The 21,460-nt window shown below is 39.4% G+C and overlaps 4 protein-coding genes across 11 annotated transcripts; 1 reads left to right on the forward strand and 3 right to left on the reverse strand.

Moving 5' to 3' along the window:
• Positions 1–380: 380 nt before the first annotated feature.
• LOC5513042 (transmembrane emp24 domain-containing protein 10) lies at positions 381–6,601 on the reverse strand. 7 transcript variants are annotated; one of them, XR_007312316.1, is made up of 11 exons: positions 6,336–6,601; positions 5,972–6,083; positions 5,548–5,624; positions 5,216–5,342; positions 3,101–4,832; positions 2,759–2,874; positions 2,516–2,633; positions 1,906–1,999; positions 1,628–1,704; positions 1,224–1,350; positions 381–685 (listed from the first exon to the last, which is right to left on the reverse strand). XR_007312316.1 is itself a non-coding variant. In XM_048730561.1 (9 exons), exons 1-5 carry the CDS (start codon positions 6,522–6,524, stop codon positions 4,708–4,710), a joined length of 630 nt encoding a protein of 209 aa, XP_048586518.1. In that variant the 5' UTR covers positions 6,525–6,599; the 3' UTR covers positions 381–685; positions 1,224–1,350; positions 1,628–1,704; positions 2,516–2,633; positions 3,101–4,707. The 7 variants fall into 7 exon arrangements, 3 of the variants coding, with proteins under 3 accessions (XP_048586518.1, XP_032238365.1, XP_048586519.1); XR_007312317.1 differs by having other exon boundaries at positions 1,800–1,999; XR_007312318.1 differs by lacking the exon at positions 2,759–2,874.
• Positions 6,602–7,038: 437 nt separating this feature from the next.
• On the reverse strand, positions 7,039–9,556 carry LOC5513041 (transmembrane emp24 domain-containing protein 10). The gene is made up of 5 exons (XM_001633252.3): positions 9,259–9,556; positions 9,045–9,156; positions 8,569–8,645; positions 8,332–8,458; positions 7,039–8,166 (listed from the first exon to the last, which is right to left on the reverse strand). Exons 1-5 carry the CDS (start codon positions 9,442–9,444, stop codon positions 8,045–8,047), a joined length of 624 nt encoding a protein of 207 aa, XP_001633302.1. The 5' UTR covers positions 9,445–9,556; the 3' UTR covers positions 7,039–8,044.
• Positions 9,557–9,653: 97 nt separating this feature from the next.
• On the forward strand, positions 9,654–13,635 carry LOC5513040 (V-type proton ATPase subunit D). Its single transcript, XM_001633293.3, has 9 exons — positions 9,654–9,812; positions 9,930–10,047; positions 10,335–10,414; positions 11,033–11,145; positions 11,419–11,522; positions 11,649–11,715; positions 12,036–12,114; positions 12,214–12,299; positions 12,746–13,635. Exons 1-9 carry the CDS (start codon positions 9,775–9,777, stop codon positions 12,799–12,801), a joined length of 741 nt encoding a protein of 246 aa, XP_001633343.2. The 5' UTR covers positions 9,654–9,774; the 3' UTR covers positions 12,802–13,635.
• A 1,912-nt stretch (positions 13,636–15,547) lies between these two features.
• Positions 15,548–21,405, reverse strand: LOC5513005 (zinc finger protein DPF3). Of its 2 annotated transcripts, none has more exons than XM_032382514.2 (7): positions 20,999–21,405; positions 20,284–20,531; positions 20,041–20,146; positions 19,463–19,645; positions 19,012–19,124; positions 16,755–16,836; positions 15,548–16,055 (listed from the first exon to the last, which is right to left on the reverse strand). In XM_032382514.2, exons 1-7 carry the CDS (start codon positions 21,255–21,257, stop codon positions 15,964–15,966), a joined length of 1,083 nt encoding a protein of 360 aa, XP_032238405.1. In that variant the 5' UTR covers positions 21,258–21,405; the 3' UTR covers positions 15,548–15,963. The 2 variants fall into 2 exon arrangements, with proteins under 2 accessions (XP_032238405.1, XP_032238404.1); XM_032382513.2 differs by having other exon boundaries at positions 19,463–19,786.
• Between the last annotated feature and the right edge of the window lie 55 nt (positions 21,406–21,460).

Below are 21,460 nucleotides of genomic sequence, written 5' to 3' on the forward strand. Positions count from 1 at the left end.
GTGGCAAGGTATTGGAAAGTTTAGCTCAACATTTCTCAAGCTAATATTTCTCAAAGAATATTGATGCTTGCCAAAATATTGTTACCAAAAATTCTTGTTTTAGCGATGTGGTAGCTTTTTTAATTGTTAAGTCACGAGAGGGGAGGGGGTGGGGTGCTAAAATCATCAAACTTAAAAAAAAACATTTTAACAAATTGTTCGGGACACCTGTTCTTGTTCGAAAAAAAAGTTATCAAAAGGATAACTTGTGGGCGGCCTTACTCTTTGCTCCAATGTTTTCAAAAATTAGAATAAAATATTTTGTTTCCGTATGGTACCTTCCTCTCCATATTTTGAAGCCTGCCACGTTTCTGGGGTGTTCTCAAGTTATCCAAAATGTGTCAATTTCTTGGATATAATTTATTTCTAATAAAAACATTTATTTATGCATTGATACAGCTGTGCAACTTAGATACATTCTATCAGAGGTCATACAAATGTCTCACCATTTTTTCTAGAAAAACTTTGAATCAAAGATACATTTCTTCAAGGCAGCTTTTCTTGCAACAAAGCTCCTTTGAAGCTATTTATATAAGCTTCTTTGCTGCAAAGAAACGGTGGAGGTAAACAAGCTGTCCTCCTGTTAACATAACCAGTAGCATTGTCAGGAAGACTCCCAAGTACAGAATCCGAGCACCAGTGGATTCTGAAAAAGAAAGACAGAATCTCCAATTTTAACATACAAGATAAATTAGGGAAGCTTTTCGGCCTAAGCTGCCTCAACTAGCAACACTGTGGTGGTCTTACCATTAGTTACAAGGTGGTCTTACCATTAGTTACAAGGTGGTCTTACCATTAGTTACAAGGTGGTCTTACCATTAGTTACAAGGTGGTCTAACCTTTAGTAACAAGGTGGTCTTACCATTAGTTACAAGGTGGTCTTACCATTAGTAACAAGGTGGTCTTACCATTAGTTACAAGGTGGTCTTACCATTAGTAACAAGGTGGTCTTACCATTAGTAACAAGGTGGTCTTACCATTAGTAACAAGGTGGTCTTACCATTAGTAACAAGGTGGTCTTACAATTAGTTACAAGGTGGTTTTACCATTAGTTACAAGGTGGTCTTACCATTAATTACAAGGTGGTCTTACCATTAGCAACAAGGTGGTCTTACCATTAATTACAAGGTGGTATTACTATTAGGAACAAGGTGGTCTTACCATTAGTAATGAGGTGGTCTTACCATTAGTAATGAGGTGGTCTTCACCCCTATTGATGAGCCTGCCAAGACTTGTCAAGACTTCAGATGACATGTCAGCTAACCTCATCACCTCTATCTCCTGAGGTTGAAGCTTTTGAGCCAAGGCCAACTAGATGCATAAAATTACATAAGTATCATTTAAACTGGTTAATTCTAACCCTTAATTTTTAAATTAATCTGGTCCGGATTGAGAGTTCCTTGAGAATTTCCCTTAGCAAGAGAGCAAAGGCTTATAGAAAAGGCAGATGAGAATAATCCCTTGTGAATACAATAAATTACTTTGTTTGGTCTTGAAAAACAAAGCATTGTTAAGAATAAACTTTAAAGTTATATTAGTGTGGCTTTAGTTGTAATATAAGAAATGCTCTATCTTTCAAGTCCCTTACATTTTCATAGTTTTTGGCCTCTGACCCTCTCTTGATCTTCAAGAAAACAATGCTATCCGATCCACTTCCAAGTCGGACTACAAAATAAACATTTTTAGGTAAATAGCAAGTATTAACAGAAACATAAAAAGGCATATAGAAATATGTGGGATACATAGATTAGGGGTCTTACATAACAAGACTTTTCCATCGTTTCTTGTATCTCAGCAGTAACTCTTAGTAACCACTTGTGATACATAGCAATATAAAAATAAAATAGCCAATCACTCCCCCTGCACCTGGATTGCTGAATTGCGATTCAGACACAGCAAGTCAAGGGCAATGTTAGACACCTCAGACAGCTAACATGTGACTCATGACCACAGGACACATCTAAAATAAAAAAATCAGGAACTCAAAGGAAAACCCCTGGACAGAGGGTGACTTCGAGTCAGAACTTGGAAGTTCAGGTTATCAAAAAAACATTTTTATGTATTTGACTAGACAATATGGCTAAAAATGTGATTGAAGGAAGCAAATTTATGGGATATTTACTTGTACTCCATCGGCCTAGAGGCTTCAACAACACAGTAAATGTATGAAGCAAATGCATGGGATATTTACTTGCACCTATTGACCTAGAGGGGATTGGTAGAAACATCAGCAAAGAAAGGTGTACACACATAGCTGTCAACTCTCCTGCATTAGGCGGGAGTCTCAAGATTTTAAACCTTTTCTCAAGCCTAATTTTCTTAAAAATATCCATACATTCACTGTATTCTCCTGCATTAGCTATCTTGGTACTACAGATAAGGGAGTTTCTGATACATTCAATGTATTTTCTGAAAATTTTTCCTAAAGCAAGGTTGACACCTATGTACACATATAACTTGAACCCTGCAGCTTTACCTTGGTTATCAAAGCACAGGTCGAAGTGGCCATCTCTATCAAAGGTAAATGCAAACTTGCCCTTTGTGGCATTTTCTTTGGTGAATAGCAGCTGTAAAGTGACATCAATATCTATGACCTGTGAAGAAATACATAAAACACAACATACGTAAAACAACTACAAATCCATCTATCGATATAGCACTTCAAGATGCTAAAAAAGAACAGATGATCAAAAAAGACATGGATTCGACAGGATCTCACCGTTATTTTTACGGTAGAAGACTGATCGTGAGAGATTTCGTAGTCTGCCTTAAAAAGCTGGTCTTTCTGAGCAAAATCGGTTAAACATTTCCTAGTCGCAGCCTTGATCTTAAAGCCTAAACCATTTGTATAATTACAAAAGAAAGATACAATTAAGAGCAGCGATAGAATAAGTTCCCTCATGATTGTTGAAGGTCCTTTGTGGCGAGCGCCACAATAAAACGTGAATAATTAATACGCGACCGGTGGCAAGAAGCTAATAGCTAAAGTACCGGATCAAGCTGTATCGGTTGATAGTTTTCCTATTTCGTTTACTACTACTTCGGCCAATTCTTCTCTTACCGGAACTTGTATTTCAGATTGAAAGATAACATAAGGAACATAAAGGAAGGTTCTGCCATTTTCAGCGGAGTCATATCATCGCAGGCCCATTGAGACACACAGGGAGCCCAACATAACACTGGATAAATAGCGATAAGCGTTATTTTGCGCACAATCAAATCTCACCTAGCACATACAAGTCTTTAGGATCTAGGATATTCATAATAAGCATCTTATTGCTTTACTTTAAAGAAAAATATGCTCTAAAATAATGCTATTAAACAGGGGCTCATAAGTAGGGGCAATCATCTGTATTATATAAATGTCACAGCGTTTCCTAGGATCAGGCTATTTTTAGACGCGCGCGCACGAACGGGCCAATCAGCTACGTTGACGTTGGTCGCGCGCGAGAGTGACGTGGGGCTGCACGCGCAAATGGCAGTTGGGAAGAATATATTCTTTATCTATCATCCGTCGGTATTGTTTGTTTACCAAAAGAATTGCAAGCTAGAATTCAAAGTCATAGGTCGGGTTGGATTCATATTTAAAAGGAGAGCAACACAAAGTCAAAGTACCGAAGAGAGAACATAGCTTTTTGTCTGAGAATGCGCGTGCAGTTGAGCTCAGCCCAAAGGTTGAATCTGATTGGCTCATCCGCGCGTCTAAAAATAGCCTGATCCTAGGAAACGCCGTGACATCAATATAGTACCAGAACATGGGGAAGTTGATTGCCCCTACTTATGAGCCCCTGTCTCAAATGAATAGCACATTACTCACAAATAGATTGTTTATAAATGTTATAATTTTTAACGACACAAAGTTTCAAACAATATTTTATTTTTCCGTCTTGGTCTTTTTAACTGTTCTCTTACCCAGCTACACCCCTAAGCTCCGGTCTAAGGACACCCGCTTAAAAGCACGCCTCGCTATTTAAGTTTTGAAGCCTCCTCTACATTTTCTGTTTTAATTTTATGAGCTCAATTATGAAGCTACGGTAATTAAGGGCGCGTTTTTTTACTCGTGATTCCGGAATGAGAATGATTAGAATAGAAAAAGCGCGCGTCAGTTTATCCTGCGTTCCTTTTCCGGAATGGAATGAAGGTCATTCCACCCATTCTATTACCTGTAGCAGAATGACTCGAATGTTTTAAACTTCTCTGTCGGTCGTCATGATCAAGGGGGGGGGGGGGGGGAGGGGGGCATTATGCTTGGCCAAGGCAATAGTCATGCTGACAGAGCAAAAAAATGTCAAGTTTTACCAAAATAAAGGTCTGGTTTACTTCAGTTAGCTTGAATTTTTGCATAAAGGTTCCTTATGTTATGTTAACCAACATATCAAAAACTATTTTTTTCTAATGGTTCCTCTTTGAAATATGAGGCTTGAAGTGAAATTTTCAAATGTTCAAAATATGAATTCTCAAATCAAAAAGGGAGGGAATACGTTCTCTGATGAAATTCTTACCATCCCCGAAAGAACAAAAAGGGATTTTTTTTATTCCTTTGGCTACGTACCAGAGTGATCTAGCTATGCTTTATAATTTTGTCTACCAAATAGCACGTCCATTGGGAACCGAAAGTGAACCTTCGGCCGTTGTGGGGGGTTGCGTTCGCACGTGATTTTGCTAGTATCAGGACTCGATGAGTTTCTTGGACACGAAGAACTGCTTGAGGTAGACCAGCTGACCGATGGCAAGGGCGACCAGGCATAAGACAGACAATAAGGAGAACAGTACTACGCGAGTATTCGTGGAATCTGCAATCAAGAGAATCGCATATGCTCGTCTTTTTATGCGTTCATATCCAAACCAAACGGCGAATCTAAAGGGGAGGGGCTCAGTCCCCTGAGTAACAGAGAAGCGTGCAACCCCCCTCCCCCCCCCCCCCCCCCCCCCGAAACACGCGCCTTTTTGGGTGGCAAACTTGTGCTTTTGGGTGCAAAATAACAACGAAAAGCAATTTATTTAGCTCTTACGAGGGCCGGAGATTTTCTGTAAGAAAGGGCTTATTTTCATTGTTAGTTTTTTTTCGTCACTCTCTTACGTGACGGCTGTATTTCGGTGTTGCTTTTAGCGTTTAGCCTGACTCAAAAAGTCACGTGATTTCTTATATTAGTACAATATTGAATTGTGTGCATACTGTTTGTGTTTCTCTGCTCTTCTTCTCTCTCTCTGAAGTACGCGAATGAGCTGACGATCTCATCCGCCATGTCCTCTAGTCGGCGCATTGCAAGTTCTATTGGTTTGAGCTTCTCCGCTTGCGCTAGCTAGGAAGAAAAACGACACCACAGAAGTGTTATTATACAGGGCCATTAAGGAAATTTAAAGGCCTTTCATTAGAATTTCGGATATGATATGTATTTGAGCTTGATGAGGGATTATTAAATCGCTCATAGAAGACTTTGGAATGCAGAATGTCTTAAAGCCAGAAGGGAAGGGGGTGCTGGAGAGGGTAAAGAAATGTTTACTTACGTTTTGATAGGCTTTAGCCTCGGTGCCATGCTTGATGTTGATTGACACTTCGCGTCTAACTGCCCCTTGTCCCGGTGCTACAAACACACCAGTATAATGAATACATATCAGGGACAGAAGTAGGGGCGGCACCGAAGAGACTTAAGGTTATATTAGCAGTTGATAATTCGCTCCGATTTTCTCGTGTGTCGGGCGTAAGGGGTCCACAGTTGACTTAACTGGAGATTTATTTGCCTCAGCTACCATCGTTGACTGGCGATCGAAGCTTTTGTGAATTTTAAAGGTTTCTTCTTGTAACTTTACAGCCAATAGAAAAATAGTAAAATGGTTCTTTTCTGGATTAGCGCTTTTTACTGGTGACAAGTGAAGGCAGCTATGCAATGCACCCTGGGAAGGTTACCCAAGACTAGTGTTCTGTACTCACAATTGTCCTTAAAACACACTTCGTAATAGTTGTTCTCTGAAGTGGTGATAGCGAATTTGCCTTTCCTTGCGTCATCATTCTTGTACAATATGTGGTTTGCCGTATCTAAAACCTATCAAAATTAAACATTTCATTATTTTTTGGTTGCTTAGATATTGCTAAGATAATTCTGCGCAATTATTCAAGAGATTTGTAAAACAAAGATAATTCAAAACAAAACAGTTTTATCCTGAACCAATTGCCTGGGTTCCACTTTCTATGCTGCAGCAATTCCGTCGTTGTCTTTTTTTATTAGCCGCTGCGCCCTAAATGAAATTGCAAGAGAAAAACTTCCTAAAAAGCAATTGTAAAATGTCAAACAAACCTGTATCCTCATTTTCTGTGCTGCTGCGGCCTCCGATACAACATATTCACCTGTAACCAAAGTATCCTTACTAATTTGAGTGTCAGAGAAGCATTTCACCGTGCCGGGCTCCATAAAAAAGGAGACGGAGTTGACTGTGGTTGCCAGGCAGGCTATGGCAACACAGACTGCTAATAAACTCCCTGCCATCCTCACTTTAGAGATTTTACATTAGCGAAGCAGTCATTATAAGTGAGTTTATACGCAAAGTGACGTGGCCCCTCTTGAAGTGAATATGAATACATTTTCCACGTCATGTAGTCTATTGTAATGTTAGTCCCCGGGGGAATTGGAGTTGAAATTCTGTTAACTTTAATTAACTGGGGTTACAAACGCTGGACGTCTAATGTACAGAAAGAACAATCATTCTAATAGGGTAGATAATTTGTAGATAAATAACCCAACACAGGGTTGTGGTTTATTGGACGCCTTTTTGAAATCAGGGTTGTAGTAAGAAAAAAAAGAACATCTTGCCTCTAGACGTCTCTTGCGAACCAATACCATGCAAACCTATTTAAGATTTTCTTATACTTTTTTTTTGTATCGGCCCAGAGAGAAATATTTGGAGACTTCTTAAGAGTATTGAAAGTACCTCTTGCACAGCTAACAAGTCGTACCCACCAGAACGATGTGATAAATCCGGATCCTAAATTACCATACATTATTCATATAGTCAATTTTATTGAACATAATTTCTCTTAAGTAAAATCAATTTCTCACTCAACTATCTTATTAAATTGATGAGAGTTCTATTTGTCAAGGAAATAAATTACATTGGAAACTCGATATCACGTTACAAGAACAATTCTCTAGAAAATAATCTCGATTTCACGATATCCTCGATATAACGATGTCCTTTTTTTCTTGTCGCATCGTTACATCTAGGCTCTACTATGTTAAGTTTTGATTAATTGTCTATCACTTTGCTGGGTTAACAAAAATCATTCTATTACCTTAAGACTAGACGTGCACAATTTATACTCAGATAAAAGAGGCAAATACCAACAAGACAGTATAAAAACACAAATAATAAAAGCACAAATAATATAGTAGGTAGATCGGTTTATCATTTAATTGACAAAAACAAATGAAATGGACTTAGACGGTTCTGATCTAAATGACTAATAAGATGAAACTGTTTGATAGATAGAAATGTTCTTATATGGATATATGGATGCATTCAGGCTTTTACAAAACGGTCTCCCTTGAGATTTCAAAGACACTCCAAAGACAGCATTTTAATAAAAAAAGCAAATATCATGAAACTTTGTAAAGTGGCAGCTAAATAGAAGGTGACTGCTTGTATTTGCAATCTAGATGAACTTTGCAGAGATGGACTATACTGAGCACAGATATACAAATAGAAATGTCATTACTATACAATCTTAACTTTTGTACCTAATAAACTATGTTTTGACAATGGACCACAAGAGAGATTGCTTTTACACAAGACGAGCTAGAGTTTGCATTTACAGCCAGTTGGCCCCTCCTATGGAGGCCTACAACTGTAATTTCCCAGTCATAAAATAATTGCAGAAGTCGCAAGTGCCTTTCTTTCCATGATCTTAACTGTAGCAGTCTTCTTTATTCTGTAAAATGCCAGATTACAGAAGCAGTCACTTTTAATGTGGTCTCAATATTCATAACATCCAGCGCTATGGGGAAGGTGTTCACTCAATCAGTTTTTTGGCAATAAAGAAGCGTCTGAGGTAAAATAGCTGCCACGTAGCCAGTCCAAATAGACACAAGATGGAGAATATTGAGAAGTATAAGACTCTTGAGTGAGTGGACTCTGAAAAAAGAAATAACAAATATGAGAAAACACTACTAAAATTCTCAGGAACAACAAACAAGCTAAATGAGCTGAAATAGCTCATTAATTCAGGTTTTGCTTTTCAAACAGAGGACCTTTTTAACTGCCTACTTTTTGTCAACTACTGTAGAAAATCAATCTTACCATTTGTGTCCCTCATCTCTTGTTCTCTCTGTCTCATATACGCAAAGTCATTGACAATAGCATCACCTAGATCCTCAAGTCTTTTCAGCTCTACCTCCATGGGCTTTAGCTTCTCGGCTTTAGCAAGCTAAAAATATAAAAATGGGAGTGAACTACTCTATGTACAGTGACAATAAAGGAACACACTCTTTTTTACCCAAGAACAGGGATGGATGATTAGTTAACTGTATTACTCACATCTTCATAATTTTTGGCCTCTACTCCATGTTTAATGTTTATAGAAACTTCTCTGTCACTCCCACCGCCATGAGACGCTGAAAACAAACAGAATACATAAATATAACAACTATACTATTTTGTATGTAACAATCACAACAGAGATAAACAAGGGGAGGCGGCATGCTGCCATATTACCAGACAATTATGCAAAAGCGAAATACTTAGTGTGGCCAATAGCTACTCCCCCAGTCTGAATTGCATAAATCTCCAACCCCTGTTCTTGAATGAGTGCTAATCAATAAGACCTATGTACATCAGTAAGATTTTAAGACCAGGAATCCCCCCCCCCCCCCCCCCCCCCCCCCCCAATGGAATCCCAAATTTACTTGGTTTTATTGAGTATCCGTTTCCGGCTCAGATTGGGCATGAGGCCTGGTTCAATTTAATTCGGCAATAATTAGATTATTTTCTTCGTTTTCTGGCATATCACTTACTTTCACTGTCAAAGCAAACTTCGTACATGTCGTAGTCGTCGGTGGTAAAAGCAAACTTCCCCTTTGTGGCATCGTCTCTCTTGTAGAACACATGCCCGGTGGAATCAGTCACCTATAATACAGCAAAATCAAAACACAACACTCAGCATCAGATCGGCATGATTTAGGGAACACAGCACTACGATCCAAGGGCTAGAAAGAGTTAAGATCTTACCTTTAGATTAGTTTTCTGTTGTGGTGCATCGGAAAGTGTGAACTCGCCGGTGACTAGAACATCTTTGTGGACCTCTTCTTTCAGGCACTTTCTATTTCCAGATGATAGAGTAAAAGACAAAGAACTAGCCGATAAAATATATTCACAGATTAACAGAGGAACTAGTAACACTGTGATAGACTTCATATTCCAAGATTCCTGAAGAAAAACTGTGTTTGCTCGAGTTCTTCTCCAGATTTCATTCACAACAGAAGCGACGTGGCAGAAGAGAGTCGACGAGAAACATCCGGGAAACGCTGGAAAGCAACACCGCAGGATGAGAAATGCGGGCTCTCGAGGGACACCTGAGGACTCCCTCATGATAATGAGGGACTCCCGCGGGATTATCCGGGACATAGAAAATTCTACTGGCGGCCCGGTTACATGTAGATCACGAGGTCACTAAGTTCTGTTTTCATTTTACCGTCTTCGAAGCAAATATCCCTGAAATAATTTCATAATTTGTCCTCATAAGTCATGTCTAAAGACAGAATCAACGTCTTTCCTTCACGAATGTAAGAACTGTGATTATTATGTTGTCATTTTTGTTTATTTCTGGTGCGATCATGGCGTGATTCTTGTCGAAGAAGAAGACCAAAGTTCCCTTTAAGCTCGTTCTTGTCATTTTGTAGGGCATTAACCACCATGAAGGCTCGTCTCAAAGGTGCACAGAAAGGACACAGTTTACTCAAGAAGAAAGCAGATGCTTTGACTCTACGCTTTAGGAAAATATTAAAGAACATTATCGATGTAAGTGGCAAATCAACGATTTAACATATTTCAGAATCTGTGTTGTTAAAACTTCATCAGTGTAATGGGTTTTTTAACATTTATTTCATAATTGAACGAATTACCCCTTTACCTTTTGAATATAAGTGGGTTATATTATGGTGGGTTATATACTTCTATCCTGTTAAATTTCTACCAATGATACATAAAAAAAACTGAATAATGTTATTTTTTCCTGGTGGATTGATCGTGCCATCTATAATTTATATATCAGAAAAAATAAATTATATTACATTTATATTATTTAGACAAAACATTTAATGGGAGAAATTATGAAAGAAGCCACTTTCTCTCTTGCGGAGGCAACATTTGCTGCTGGAGACTTCAGGTACTGTATGTTAAAGTCTGTGAAAGTTCGTAAACCGTTATTTGCCCGTAACAGGGTGTTAAAAATGTGTGTCTTGTTATCCATGGTCAAGCTGTAATTCCATTTCTTGATTTTTTCCTATCATTCATTAAAAGATCTTTTCAGCGACACATTTTTTTTTTGCTGTTGTACATAATGCAAGCTGATATAGATATTATAATGCTGGATACATTTAGAGGACCCTAATCAAGACAACATACAATGGAATAATAACGCTATATTGTTTGCAAGCAATGACAACGTCACAGCAAGAGATGTGATCAAAAGCATCCAGCTTGCTTGTGGGAAGGAAGCTTTTGGATAGCACTAATGCCAAACAATATGTTTGAATTTGTGAACCAAGAAAGAATGAAAAGAATCAGTTAATATCTGATCATTAAACCCTTTTAACCACCCTGATGGCAGTAGAGCCAGTACGAGTGTTGGCTATCCACCAATGCAAGCCTTAGATGACTTGGTTGTTGCAAGTAGAGCATGTTCTTCTACTCTGTTCAAAGTAACTTATAAGTTTTATTTTAGCTCCACTTATTGGCCTTGATGTTCTGTTTGTGATTGACTATGAATATTTTCTATTTCAAGTACAACTGTGCTTGAGAATGTAGACAAGGCTCAGACAAAGATCAAGATGCGAAAGGATAACGTTGCTGGTGTTCTACTACCCATATTTGAGCCTGTATCTGATGGAACAAATAGTGAGTACTATCATAAACGAAGCACAAAAAGTGCTTACCCAATGAAAAGTCACATTTTGGCTTGCATCAAAAGTACTTTATTAGAAATCAATCCAAGCTGGATTTCACATTCAGTATGTGCCTCAGAAATTGGCTTCCACACTCGTCATTTGCCCTAAACCTTCTTCTGCTTAACAAAACCCTATGGCGCTCATGGTAGTTAAAAGATGTTTGTTAAAAAGTTCTTTTATTGTATGTTTTTGTGAATCAATTGTGATGATCCTGTTTCTACAGGTTATGAGCTGACTGGTCTATCTCGTGGAGGACAGCAGCTCAGCAAATGTCAGGAAGTGTATGGTAAAGCCGTCAAATTACTGGTGGAGTTGGCATCATTACAGGTGAGAAGGGCTTGATATGGATACAGTTGATGTTGTAATGGTTTTCAGTGGTTTGGCAGTGTACGTACTGTAATAGCTATTTGAATTCTGTTATTTTGCTTGTATTAAGATTTGAATTTTTTTTAGACCTCATTTGTGACATTAGATGAAGCAATAAAGCTCACTAACCGCAGAGTGAATGCTATTGAACATGGTAGGTCTTGAATGCCCGTGCAGAATCCAAACTATTAATGTACTTTCTGTACAGGTACTATAAACATACAGTAAAGTTTTCTTTTTTCAAACAACACAGGAAATTAATTAAAAAAGAAATAAGTTTTATGAATACTTTTAAAGTCATTTTCTAGAGACATATCTTTTGTGACAGTCACAACATAAACCTATAATTTCTAATAGTAAAATGAAAATATATTTAGAAATGAAAGCTAATTCAATAATAAAATATCTCTCTAAAGTTGCATCTACGATAAAATATAAATGACTTTCTCCAGACATTGTTTACTTTATTTCTAGTTATCATTCCAAGAATAGAGAACACTGTTAGTTATATTCTTGGCGAGCTTGACGAGAGAGAAAGAGAAGAATTTTACAGGTACAAAAAACAACTTTACTTGTGCCAGACCATGCTTACTGTGACTGTTGCTTAATTTTTTATCTGTTTCTTTTTTTGTTTTGTTATTTTGCTGTTCAGGTTGAAGAAAATTCAGGAGAAAAAGAAAATTATCAGAGCAAAAGCTGAGAAAGTGAAGGCTGCGAAGGCTTTGTTGGAGGATCAGGGTGGGTTTTTCAGTCAAGCCGTAGAGGAGATTTATTTACTAAAATAAAATCAAGTACCATCCTTGATTAAGAACAGTCGTCTAGGGAAAGAAAAAGGATTTGGAGTTGGAGCATCTTTACTTTGCAGATGTTTTTGTTTGTATGCATTTCTTTGTTATGAAAGAAATAAATTAGCCACACAGATAACTCTGCAAATTAGGATATTGTTACTATTTTTGTTAAAAAAAGGAGAATTGTTAGAATAAAGTTACTATTATTCATTTCAGTTTATTTGCATGTTATATCAGTTTACAGTTATCAAAAGAGCCTAAGTCATTGTTGAGAACATTGTCAAAGGTCAGGAAAGTTTAGGGCAGATATCCATTCCCATGAAACTTCCTCACTTCCTGTCCAAAAATATTGTGTAAGTATTTTTTTATATATTATGATTCCTTTCCTCTTTTCAGAGCATGGAGTACCAAATCTTCTAGAGGATGACGAGGATGAAGATTTGCTGTTTTAATAAATCTATAGAATTCAGAATTAAGCTAGATTTCAAACATGAATTTCTTCTTGTTCATGTTATTACAATTTATTCAAATTTAAAGTCAGTTATAATATGGGGGTTTAGTGTCTTGTCTTTGTAAGATGTTATATAGAATTTGGCCAGTGTTGTGCTTAATTTCTAATCTAAATCAACTGTGGTTTTGCCAGATATACATTATTTCCAGTTAAGACAAACATTAAAATACACAAGTACACTATATGTATTTCTAACAGTGATTAAAATTGTACGTTCTGTAGAAAATGAAAAATGTCAGTTCTGAATTTTGTTAGTGTTCTGAATCATGCTACATGAGCTACATGACTAATTTTTTAATTGGAAAATGTTTACTCCGTTTGCTTTCCATCACCGAGGGATATGCAGTCACTTTAGCCTAAATTACAAACATTTACAACAATGTACTGTCTATTTGTGATTGTGGATAAAATGACTGCGTATTTCTCGGTAATGTAAAGCAAAAGGTGTATTCAATTCTACAAATTGATTTTCCTTTTATATTAATCGTGATGAGGTAGTATTTTTTTAATTTTGTGTGATGGCTTCAACACTGGTCTTTTCTCTGTAGGGTGTTTTCTGTGGATTTCATATTCATCAGTTAGTCATCCTAATGCAATAAAACCAGAATACCCAATCAATATACACACTTAGGCATGTTCTCAGGACTTGCTGATGGTTGTGCGCAGTCATAGCCTATCACATGTAATATTATATAGTAAAAAAACGAACGAGTTGGCGCAGCAAACGAGTGAGTTTCTATACAAAACAAGTAAATAAAAACTGTACTAAACACTTTCCATGCTGTATTTTGTTTATTATATAATACACCAAAAACTGGAAATCGACTCTGCCAAATTTTCGTCTTTAAAAAGACTTCTTCAGGAGAGTGTAACAAAAGTGACATGCAAAACTACCCGTCTCCCCGCGTTGGGATTGAAGCCATTCAAGTGTAGTGAAAAAATATCGTTCGTCCAATCAGAACCGTTAACGACTTTTCTGCACGGTGAAAAAAAAAAACGCTCGCGCCTCTGATTTGATGAGTCCAGTGAACGAACGAAAATTTACTGAATATGTTTTCAGTGAGTGTTTCTCAGTATGTATATGATAAAAGGCAGTATTTGACGGCCCTTCAATAACAAAATAAGGAATGTACTGCAAGGGCAGTACCTATGCATTCCTCAGAGACCTTAGTGCCTTCATCACATAGTCCTAATTTGTTAAGAACTTGAAGAAATAAGAATTCATTTTATCTTTAAACGTTTTTCAGGGTACCCCCTCCTTAAATGTGGACTGTAACTGTGTTCGCTTAGTTGATGCTTAAAATGGACAAAATATATAGTATGATTTTCCCATTAATCATGGGTCTGCTCAGTTGCCTACTCTTGCTCCGGCTTGTTTGACATCATCTTGTCCGTCCATGAGGCACATAATGATATACTGTTGAGGTCTTATCGTGAATCCAGGGATGGGCTCATCTGCGCCCTAAATCTCCATCGCGTAAGTCACTGTCATTTTTGTAAGTCATTTTTGTATTTCAAATGCCCTATGGTAAGCTAATATTGCACTAATTTAGCAAACACTCCCATAACGGTAATCTACCATTGAACACATACCCATCACCGCCATGACGGTAATCTACCATTGCACACACACCCATCACCGCCATGACGGTAATCTGCCATTGCACACACACCTATCACCGCCATGACGGTAATCTACCATTGCACACACACCCATCACCGCCATGACGGTAATCTACCATTACACACACACCCATCACCGCAATGACGGTAATCTACCATTGCACACACACCCATCACCGCCATGACGGTAATCTCCCATTGCACCCTCTCACCCAACATCACCACTTCGGTAATCTACCATTACACACACACCCATCACCGCAATGACGGTAATCTACCATTGCACACACACCCATCACCGCAATGACGGTAATCTGCCATTGCACCCTCTAACCCAACATCACCACTTCGGTAAGCTACCATTGCACACACACCCATCACCGCCATGACGGTAATCTACCATTGCACACACACCCATCACCGCCATGACGGTAATCTACCATTACACACACACCCATCACCGCAATGACGGTAATCTACCATTGCACACACACCCATCACCGCAATGACGGTAATCTGCCATTGCACCCTCTCACCCAACATCACCACTTCGGTAATCTACCATTACACACACACCCATCACCGCCATGACGGTAATCTACCATTGCACCCTCTCACCCAACATCACCACTTCGGTAATCTACCATTACACACACACCCATCACCGCAATGACGGTAATCTACCATAGCACCCTCTCACCCAACATCACCACTTCGGTTAGCTACCATTGCACTCTTGTAACCAACACCGCAATGACTGTAATCTGCCATTTCACCCTCGCACCAAACAACGCCATTGTGGTAAGCTACCATTGCACATTGTACCTAACACCGTCATGACGGTAAACTATCATTGCACCATATCACCTATTAACGCAATTGCACTCTCTTACCTAACACCACTACGACAGCAAAACTACAGTACCATTTTACTATCACACCCAATACCGTATAGACTACACTCGACAATGCTATGGGTAAGCTTACCATTGAACCTTTACGCCCAACACTGACATCGCCATGACAATAAGCGTTTGCACAGGGAATACAAGAATACAGTCAAGTAATTTTATCAGAATTTTTATATAAAGATTTGAGTTTTCACTATTCACACTCAGCTTTATCAAAGACTATTTTATTTGTTTATGCATGTCATGTTTATGTCCTAGTTTTGATTGTTTGTTTGTGATTTAAACTTTTTTTCAGCTTTTATATACAATACAATCTACTCTTAAAGTGGTACTGAGGAGAGAGGGCGGTGTTTGATCTTAAAAGTTCAGTTTTCCAGCCGACAAGTGAGACAGCATTCCTTGACTTTTACTTAGTGATGATAGGGTGATCAGGCCAAGATCGCAGGAACACAGCAGGAAGTCGAGTCTAGTAGATAGAGGGGGATCAAAGAAAGTGGCCCACAAAATGGTTTAGTGAACTATTGCTAAATATCCTGACTATTGGCCTGAGCAGGGGAATTTTTGGCTGATCACATGGAAGGTGTAGCAGATGGATGCATCATTTGCATCTGCATGAATGGAGGCATGGTCGACTGCCGACATAGGCTGCACATCCAGTGACCTGAAAAATAAAAAGAGACATCAAATGCCTGGCAAATATTTTTGTAGAATATATGGCCAATAATACTGATTTTGCCATTTTTCAAGCCAACATTACTTCTTGATTAAATACAAAGTGACTTTCTCTTCAAACTGAACAGTTTTGAGTCAGAAACCACAATACACAAGCAGTGCACCTACTAGGGGCTTATGTTAAAGCAAGAGCAAGACTTGCCCTGTATCACATGGGCAATAGTTTCCTGCCTAAAAACAAATGAGATCTTCCTGGTGCCTCTGTAAAAGACTATGCAGACCTACATCTATTTTTCTATTCTATTAAATTGGATTTTTCCATTCTCATTTCTCCCAACATTGTCCCTGGTATTTATACCTAATTCTAACAATAAACAAGCAAACCAAGATACATACTATGCTTCTTGCATCACATATAATTTCTGCATTGAAATAAAGTTTATAAGCCATAATTTACATCAAAATATTACAAAGGAATCTTAATAACCTAACTAATTATTTGGTATTATTTCTGGACTCATATCCCAAGTAATAAAGATACTTGAAAGCATTTATGTTCTTTTCACTTTGATACATGGTACATTCATGGTATACTGCACATGCTTCAACGTTTATTAAAACAAGTGCACCCAAATGTGCATTAAACAATTGTTTGTCAATGGCACATAAAATGAAGTGCTTGCCAGACCTTCTGGAGGTTTATCCATTGGTGGGTTGAGACAATACATGTGGTAGCCCCTGTCACAGTCATCACAGAACAGCAGTTGGTCCTGTGGAATTAAGCAGGGTTTAGGGGTTCGTGGCATTAAGACCTGTGTACTGTAGGGCACTTTAGGAAAGTACTAGGACCTTTGTACTGTAGGGGCACTTTAGAAAGGTACTTGGAACTTTGTACTGTAGGGGGAACTAAGAGAAGTACTAAGACCTTTGTACTGTAGGGGGACCTAAGAGAAGTACTAGGACCTTTGTACTGTAGGGGCACTTTAGAAAGGTACTTGGAACTTTGTACTGTAGGGGCACTTTACAAAGGTACTAGGACCTTTGTACTGTAGGGGGAACTAAGAGAAGTACTAGGACCTTTGTACTGTAGGGGGACCTAAGAGAAGTACTAGGACCTTTGTACTGTAGGGGCACCTAAGAGAAGTACTGGGACCTTTGTACTGTAGGGGCACCTAAGAGAAGTACCAGGACCTTTGTACTGTAAGGGGCACCTAAGAGAAGTACTAGGACCTTTGTACTGTAGGGGCACCTAAGAGAAGTACTGGGACCTTTGTACTGTAGGGGCACCTAAGAGAAGTACCAGGACCTTTGTACTGTAAGGGGCACCTAAGAGAAGTACTAGGACCTTTGTACTGTAGGGGGACCAAAGAGAAGTACTAGGACCTTTGTACTGTAGGGGGACCTAAGAGAAGTACTAGGACCTTTGTACTGTAGGGGCACCTAAGAGAAGTACTAAGACCTTTGTACCGTAGGGGGACCTAAGAGAAGTACTAGGACCTTTGTACTGTAGGGGCACCTAAGAGAAGTACTGGGACCTTTGTACTGTAGGGGCACCTAAGAGAAGTACCAGGACCTTTGTACTGTAAGGGGCACCTAAGAGAAGTACTAGGACCTTTGTACTGTAGGGGGACCAAAGAGGAGTACTAGGACCTTTGTACTGTAGGGGGACCAAAGAGGAGTACTAGGACCTTTGTACTGTAGGGGGACCTAAGAGAAGTACTAGGACATTTTTACTGTAAGGGGAAAATTAAGAAAGGTACTAGGACCTTTGTACTGTAGGGGCACCTAAGAGAAGTACTAGGACCTTTGTACTGTACAGGCACTTAAGATAGGTACCAGGACCTTTGTACTGTAAGGGCACCTAAGAGAAGTACTAGGACATTTGTACTGTAGGGGGACCTAAGAGAAGTACCAGGACCTTTGTACTGTAAGGGGACCTAAGAGAAGTACTAGGACATTTGTACTGTAGGGGCACCTAAGAGCAGTACTAGGACCTTTGTACTGTAGGGGGACCTAAGAGAAGTACCAGGACCTTTGTACTGTAAGGGGACCTAAGAGAAGTACTAGGACATTTGTACTGTAGGGGCACCTAAGAGCAGTACCAGGACCTTTGTACTGTAGGGGCACCTAAGAGCAGTACCAGGACCTTTGTACTGTAGGGGCACCTAAGAGAAGTACTAGGACCTTTGTACTGTAGGGGCACCTAAGAGAAGTACCAGGACCTTTGTACTGTAGGGGCACCTAAGAGCAGTACTAGGACATTTGTACTGTAGGGGCACCTAAGAGCAGTACTAGGACCTTTGTACTGTAGGGGCACCTAAGAGCAGTACTAGGACATTTGTACTGTAGGGGCACCTAAGAGAAGTACTAGGACATTTGTACTGTAGGGGCACCTAAGAGCAGTACTAGGACCTTTGTACTGTAGGGGCACCTAAGAGCAGTACCAGGACCTTTGTACTGTAGGGGCACCTAAGAGAAGTACTAGGACCTTTGTACTGTAGGGGCACCTAAGAGAAGTACCAGGACCTTTGTACTGTAAGGGGACCTAAGAGAAGTACTAGGACATTTGTACTGTAGGGGCACCTAAGAGAAGTACTAGGACCTTTGTACTGTAGGGGCACCTAAGAGAAGTACCAGGACCTTGTACTGTAAGGGGACCTAAGAGAAGTACTAGGACATTTGTACTGTAGGGGCACCTAAGAGAAGTACCAGGACCTTTGTACTGTAAGGGGACCTAAGAGAAGTACTAGGACATTTGTACTGTAGGGGCACCTAAGAGAAGTCCCAGGACCTTTGTACTGTAGGGGCACCTAAGAGAAGTCCCAGGACCTTTGTACTGTAGGGGGAACTAAGAGAAGTACCAGGTGGTAATGGATCCAATGATCATAATCACAATTTGGAAAAAAAAAATGTTAACACATGGCAAATTGACTATTCATGCTTACATCATTATCAGAGGTGCCACAGAGTGTACATGATTTACACTCAATGCACTGCCATCGGTACTTCTTCACATTGTATGTCAACTTGGGTGTGAATTGTAAACATGATGGATGACCTACGAACAAGAAATGGAATTACATGAGATGAACTGACAATGAAAAACTAGACTTGATGTTGGTTTGATGTAAACACGTCTTCTGCAAATCAATGTCAGCAGACCAGCAATGAGCAATGTAACTTAAAAAAAGCGGTCAGAATGTGGTATTTTTTCTTTGTTATGTAATCAATGGGCCACTTTTTCTAACTGTTACATTGGGAAATTATAGGGTTCTGAGAATTTATATTGCAATATTTAAATAATGTTCTTGATTCACATGAAATTCTCTCCACTCAATTAATAGAATCACGACTTAAGCAGAAGGGCAAATACCTAGCTATCTTGATCATACATACCTGATCTTCCACAGTCAGAGCAAGACAACAGCTCCTCAGGCCTTCCGCTCTTCTTGTTCTCACTCACATCACCCAGACAAAAGTCGCAGTAGCTGTTGGGTGTCACAGAGTGTGTTGACTGCATGTCTGGTCTGCGTGGGCGGCCTGGTCCTCTCGGCATGGGTGATGGTGCCTTGGGTGAGTCTACAGCCAGAGCGGCAGGAGTGGAGGGAAGAGAGATGGAGTGATCATCTTGGGCGGCATTGCTAGTATTGTCCTGGTCATGGTTATAGTGGGTATAATGGTACTTTAAACCAGGACCATTCTTGTATCGTCTGCCGCAAACTGGACAGGGTAAAAAGGAAATAATACCGCATGACAAACCATCATACAGTACTTTTAACTGATGCATGGATGTCAGCACAGTATTGTCTGCGCAAACGGACATTTTCCATTCTTAAAAAGTGCTTTAAGGGATATTTCTGCTATTATTAATATCTCAATTGCTTTGTGATGCATGGCATTAATATGCCCTAGATAAAAGGAAAGAATAAATGGGGTATTGTATGCTGGCAAAAAAGTACTTGTAATTCTCATACTTTCACAGACGTAGGGTTTCTTTCGATCCTCTGGTGTCATTCGTGCTAATTCCTCCTTTGTTATGTTTCGGACTATCATGGAGCCTGAGAAGAGTGGTGATGGACGCTAGAAAAGAATGAAACCAGCAGGACCCATTAGCAGGTATGATGATCAAGTCTACAATGTCACCATTGCACATGAAGGGCCCTTTAAGAAGCTCCCCTTTTTAAGAAATACTAGAGAGTAAAGTATAAGATACATACTGGGACTGTGTGGAGCTGTGAAGAAGAACCATAACCCTTCTTGCGGCCAGGACGACCACGCCTTCTTTTCCCGAGCTCGACTTCCTCATCATCCGATGACAGCTGCTCTTCTACGTCTTCATCTAAGTCGCTACTGGCTTCTAGCCCCAGTGTGTCTTCTTCTGTGAACTCTTCTGCCCTACCCATCTGTTGTGAGTCCACATATTCCAATGCTTGTTCACCCTCTGCTTCGGTGAATGATGATGGCTCTGGAATGTCAAGTTAATGTTGAAAAATATTATTGTTTATGTTGTCATTGTGCACATTACAGAGCCTCTCTTGTTGATTCATACATTACAGAGCCTCTCTTGTTGATTCATACAACAGAATCTTCACTGACATAATAATAATAAGGTTCTGTGCGACAGGAGTACAACATATGAATCAGGCCTAAACACTTCTTTCACAAACAAACACTAGCTCTTACCTTTCAGTATAATAGATAAAAACAGCTCCCACGCGGTTCACAATTTTTTTTCACCTCTTCACAAGATCCTGACATTTAAAGGCAAAATCACCCGCTTTTTGAGCAAAGCCCAAATTTCGTTTAGAATTGCCGGCTTTTAACCCAGTTATAATACCCGCTTTTTATGCCGAATCACCCACATCTTGTTGAACACTTCCCAAACCTAACCGGAGCGGGCGCGTTATGACATTTCCCCTAATCAATCCTCACCTTCCTCTACTAAGCTCCCTTTCTCCTCTTCGCTTTTCTCTGGTTGATAAACTCGTTTTTTCTTGCGCCACCGTCTAGCAGGATATGTGTAGATGTACTGTGAACTTTCAGGTTCTCTACGCATAAACTTGCTCAACCAGAGATTGCAGTTGTTCATAGCTATTCCGGTTTGCGCGTCTAAAAATGGCGCTCGCATTTTTCTCTCGAAACATAACTTGGCATTAAACGCAGACACGTTGTCTAAAGCGTCTCTATACATTTTTCTATTAAATACACTCGACTTCAGTTACTAATAAAGACTTACTCGAGTGCGTTACGAGTGGAATTTTTAGTCATTAGATCAAACGAGTCTTTCAAAGTCACAATAAGCAAGCCACCATTACCACCGAATCTTTGTGGAGTTGTAAAGAGAGGGACTGGTCACTCATGTACCACAGGTAACCCATTAAAAGGGCGTACCGA

This window comes from Nematostella vectensis, chromosome 7 (genome assembly GCF_932526225.1).
Source record: "Nematostella vectensis chromosome 7, jaNemVect1.1, whole genome shotgun sequence".
Classification (NCBI taxonomy): domain Eukaryota; kingdom Metazoa; phylum Cnidaria; class Anthozoa; order Actiniaria; family Edwardsiidae; genus Nematostella; species Nematostella vectensis.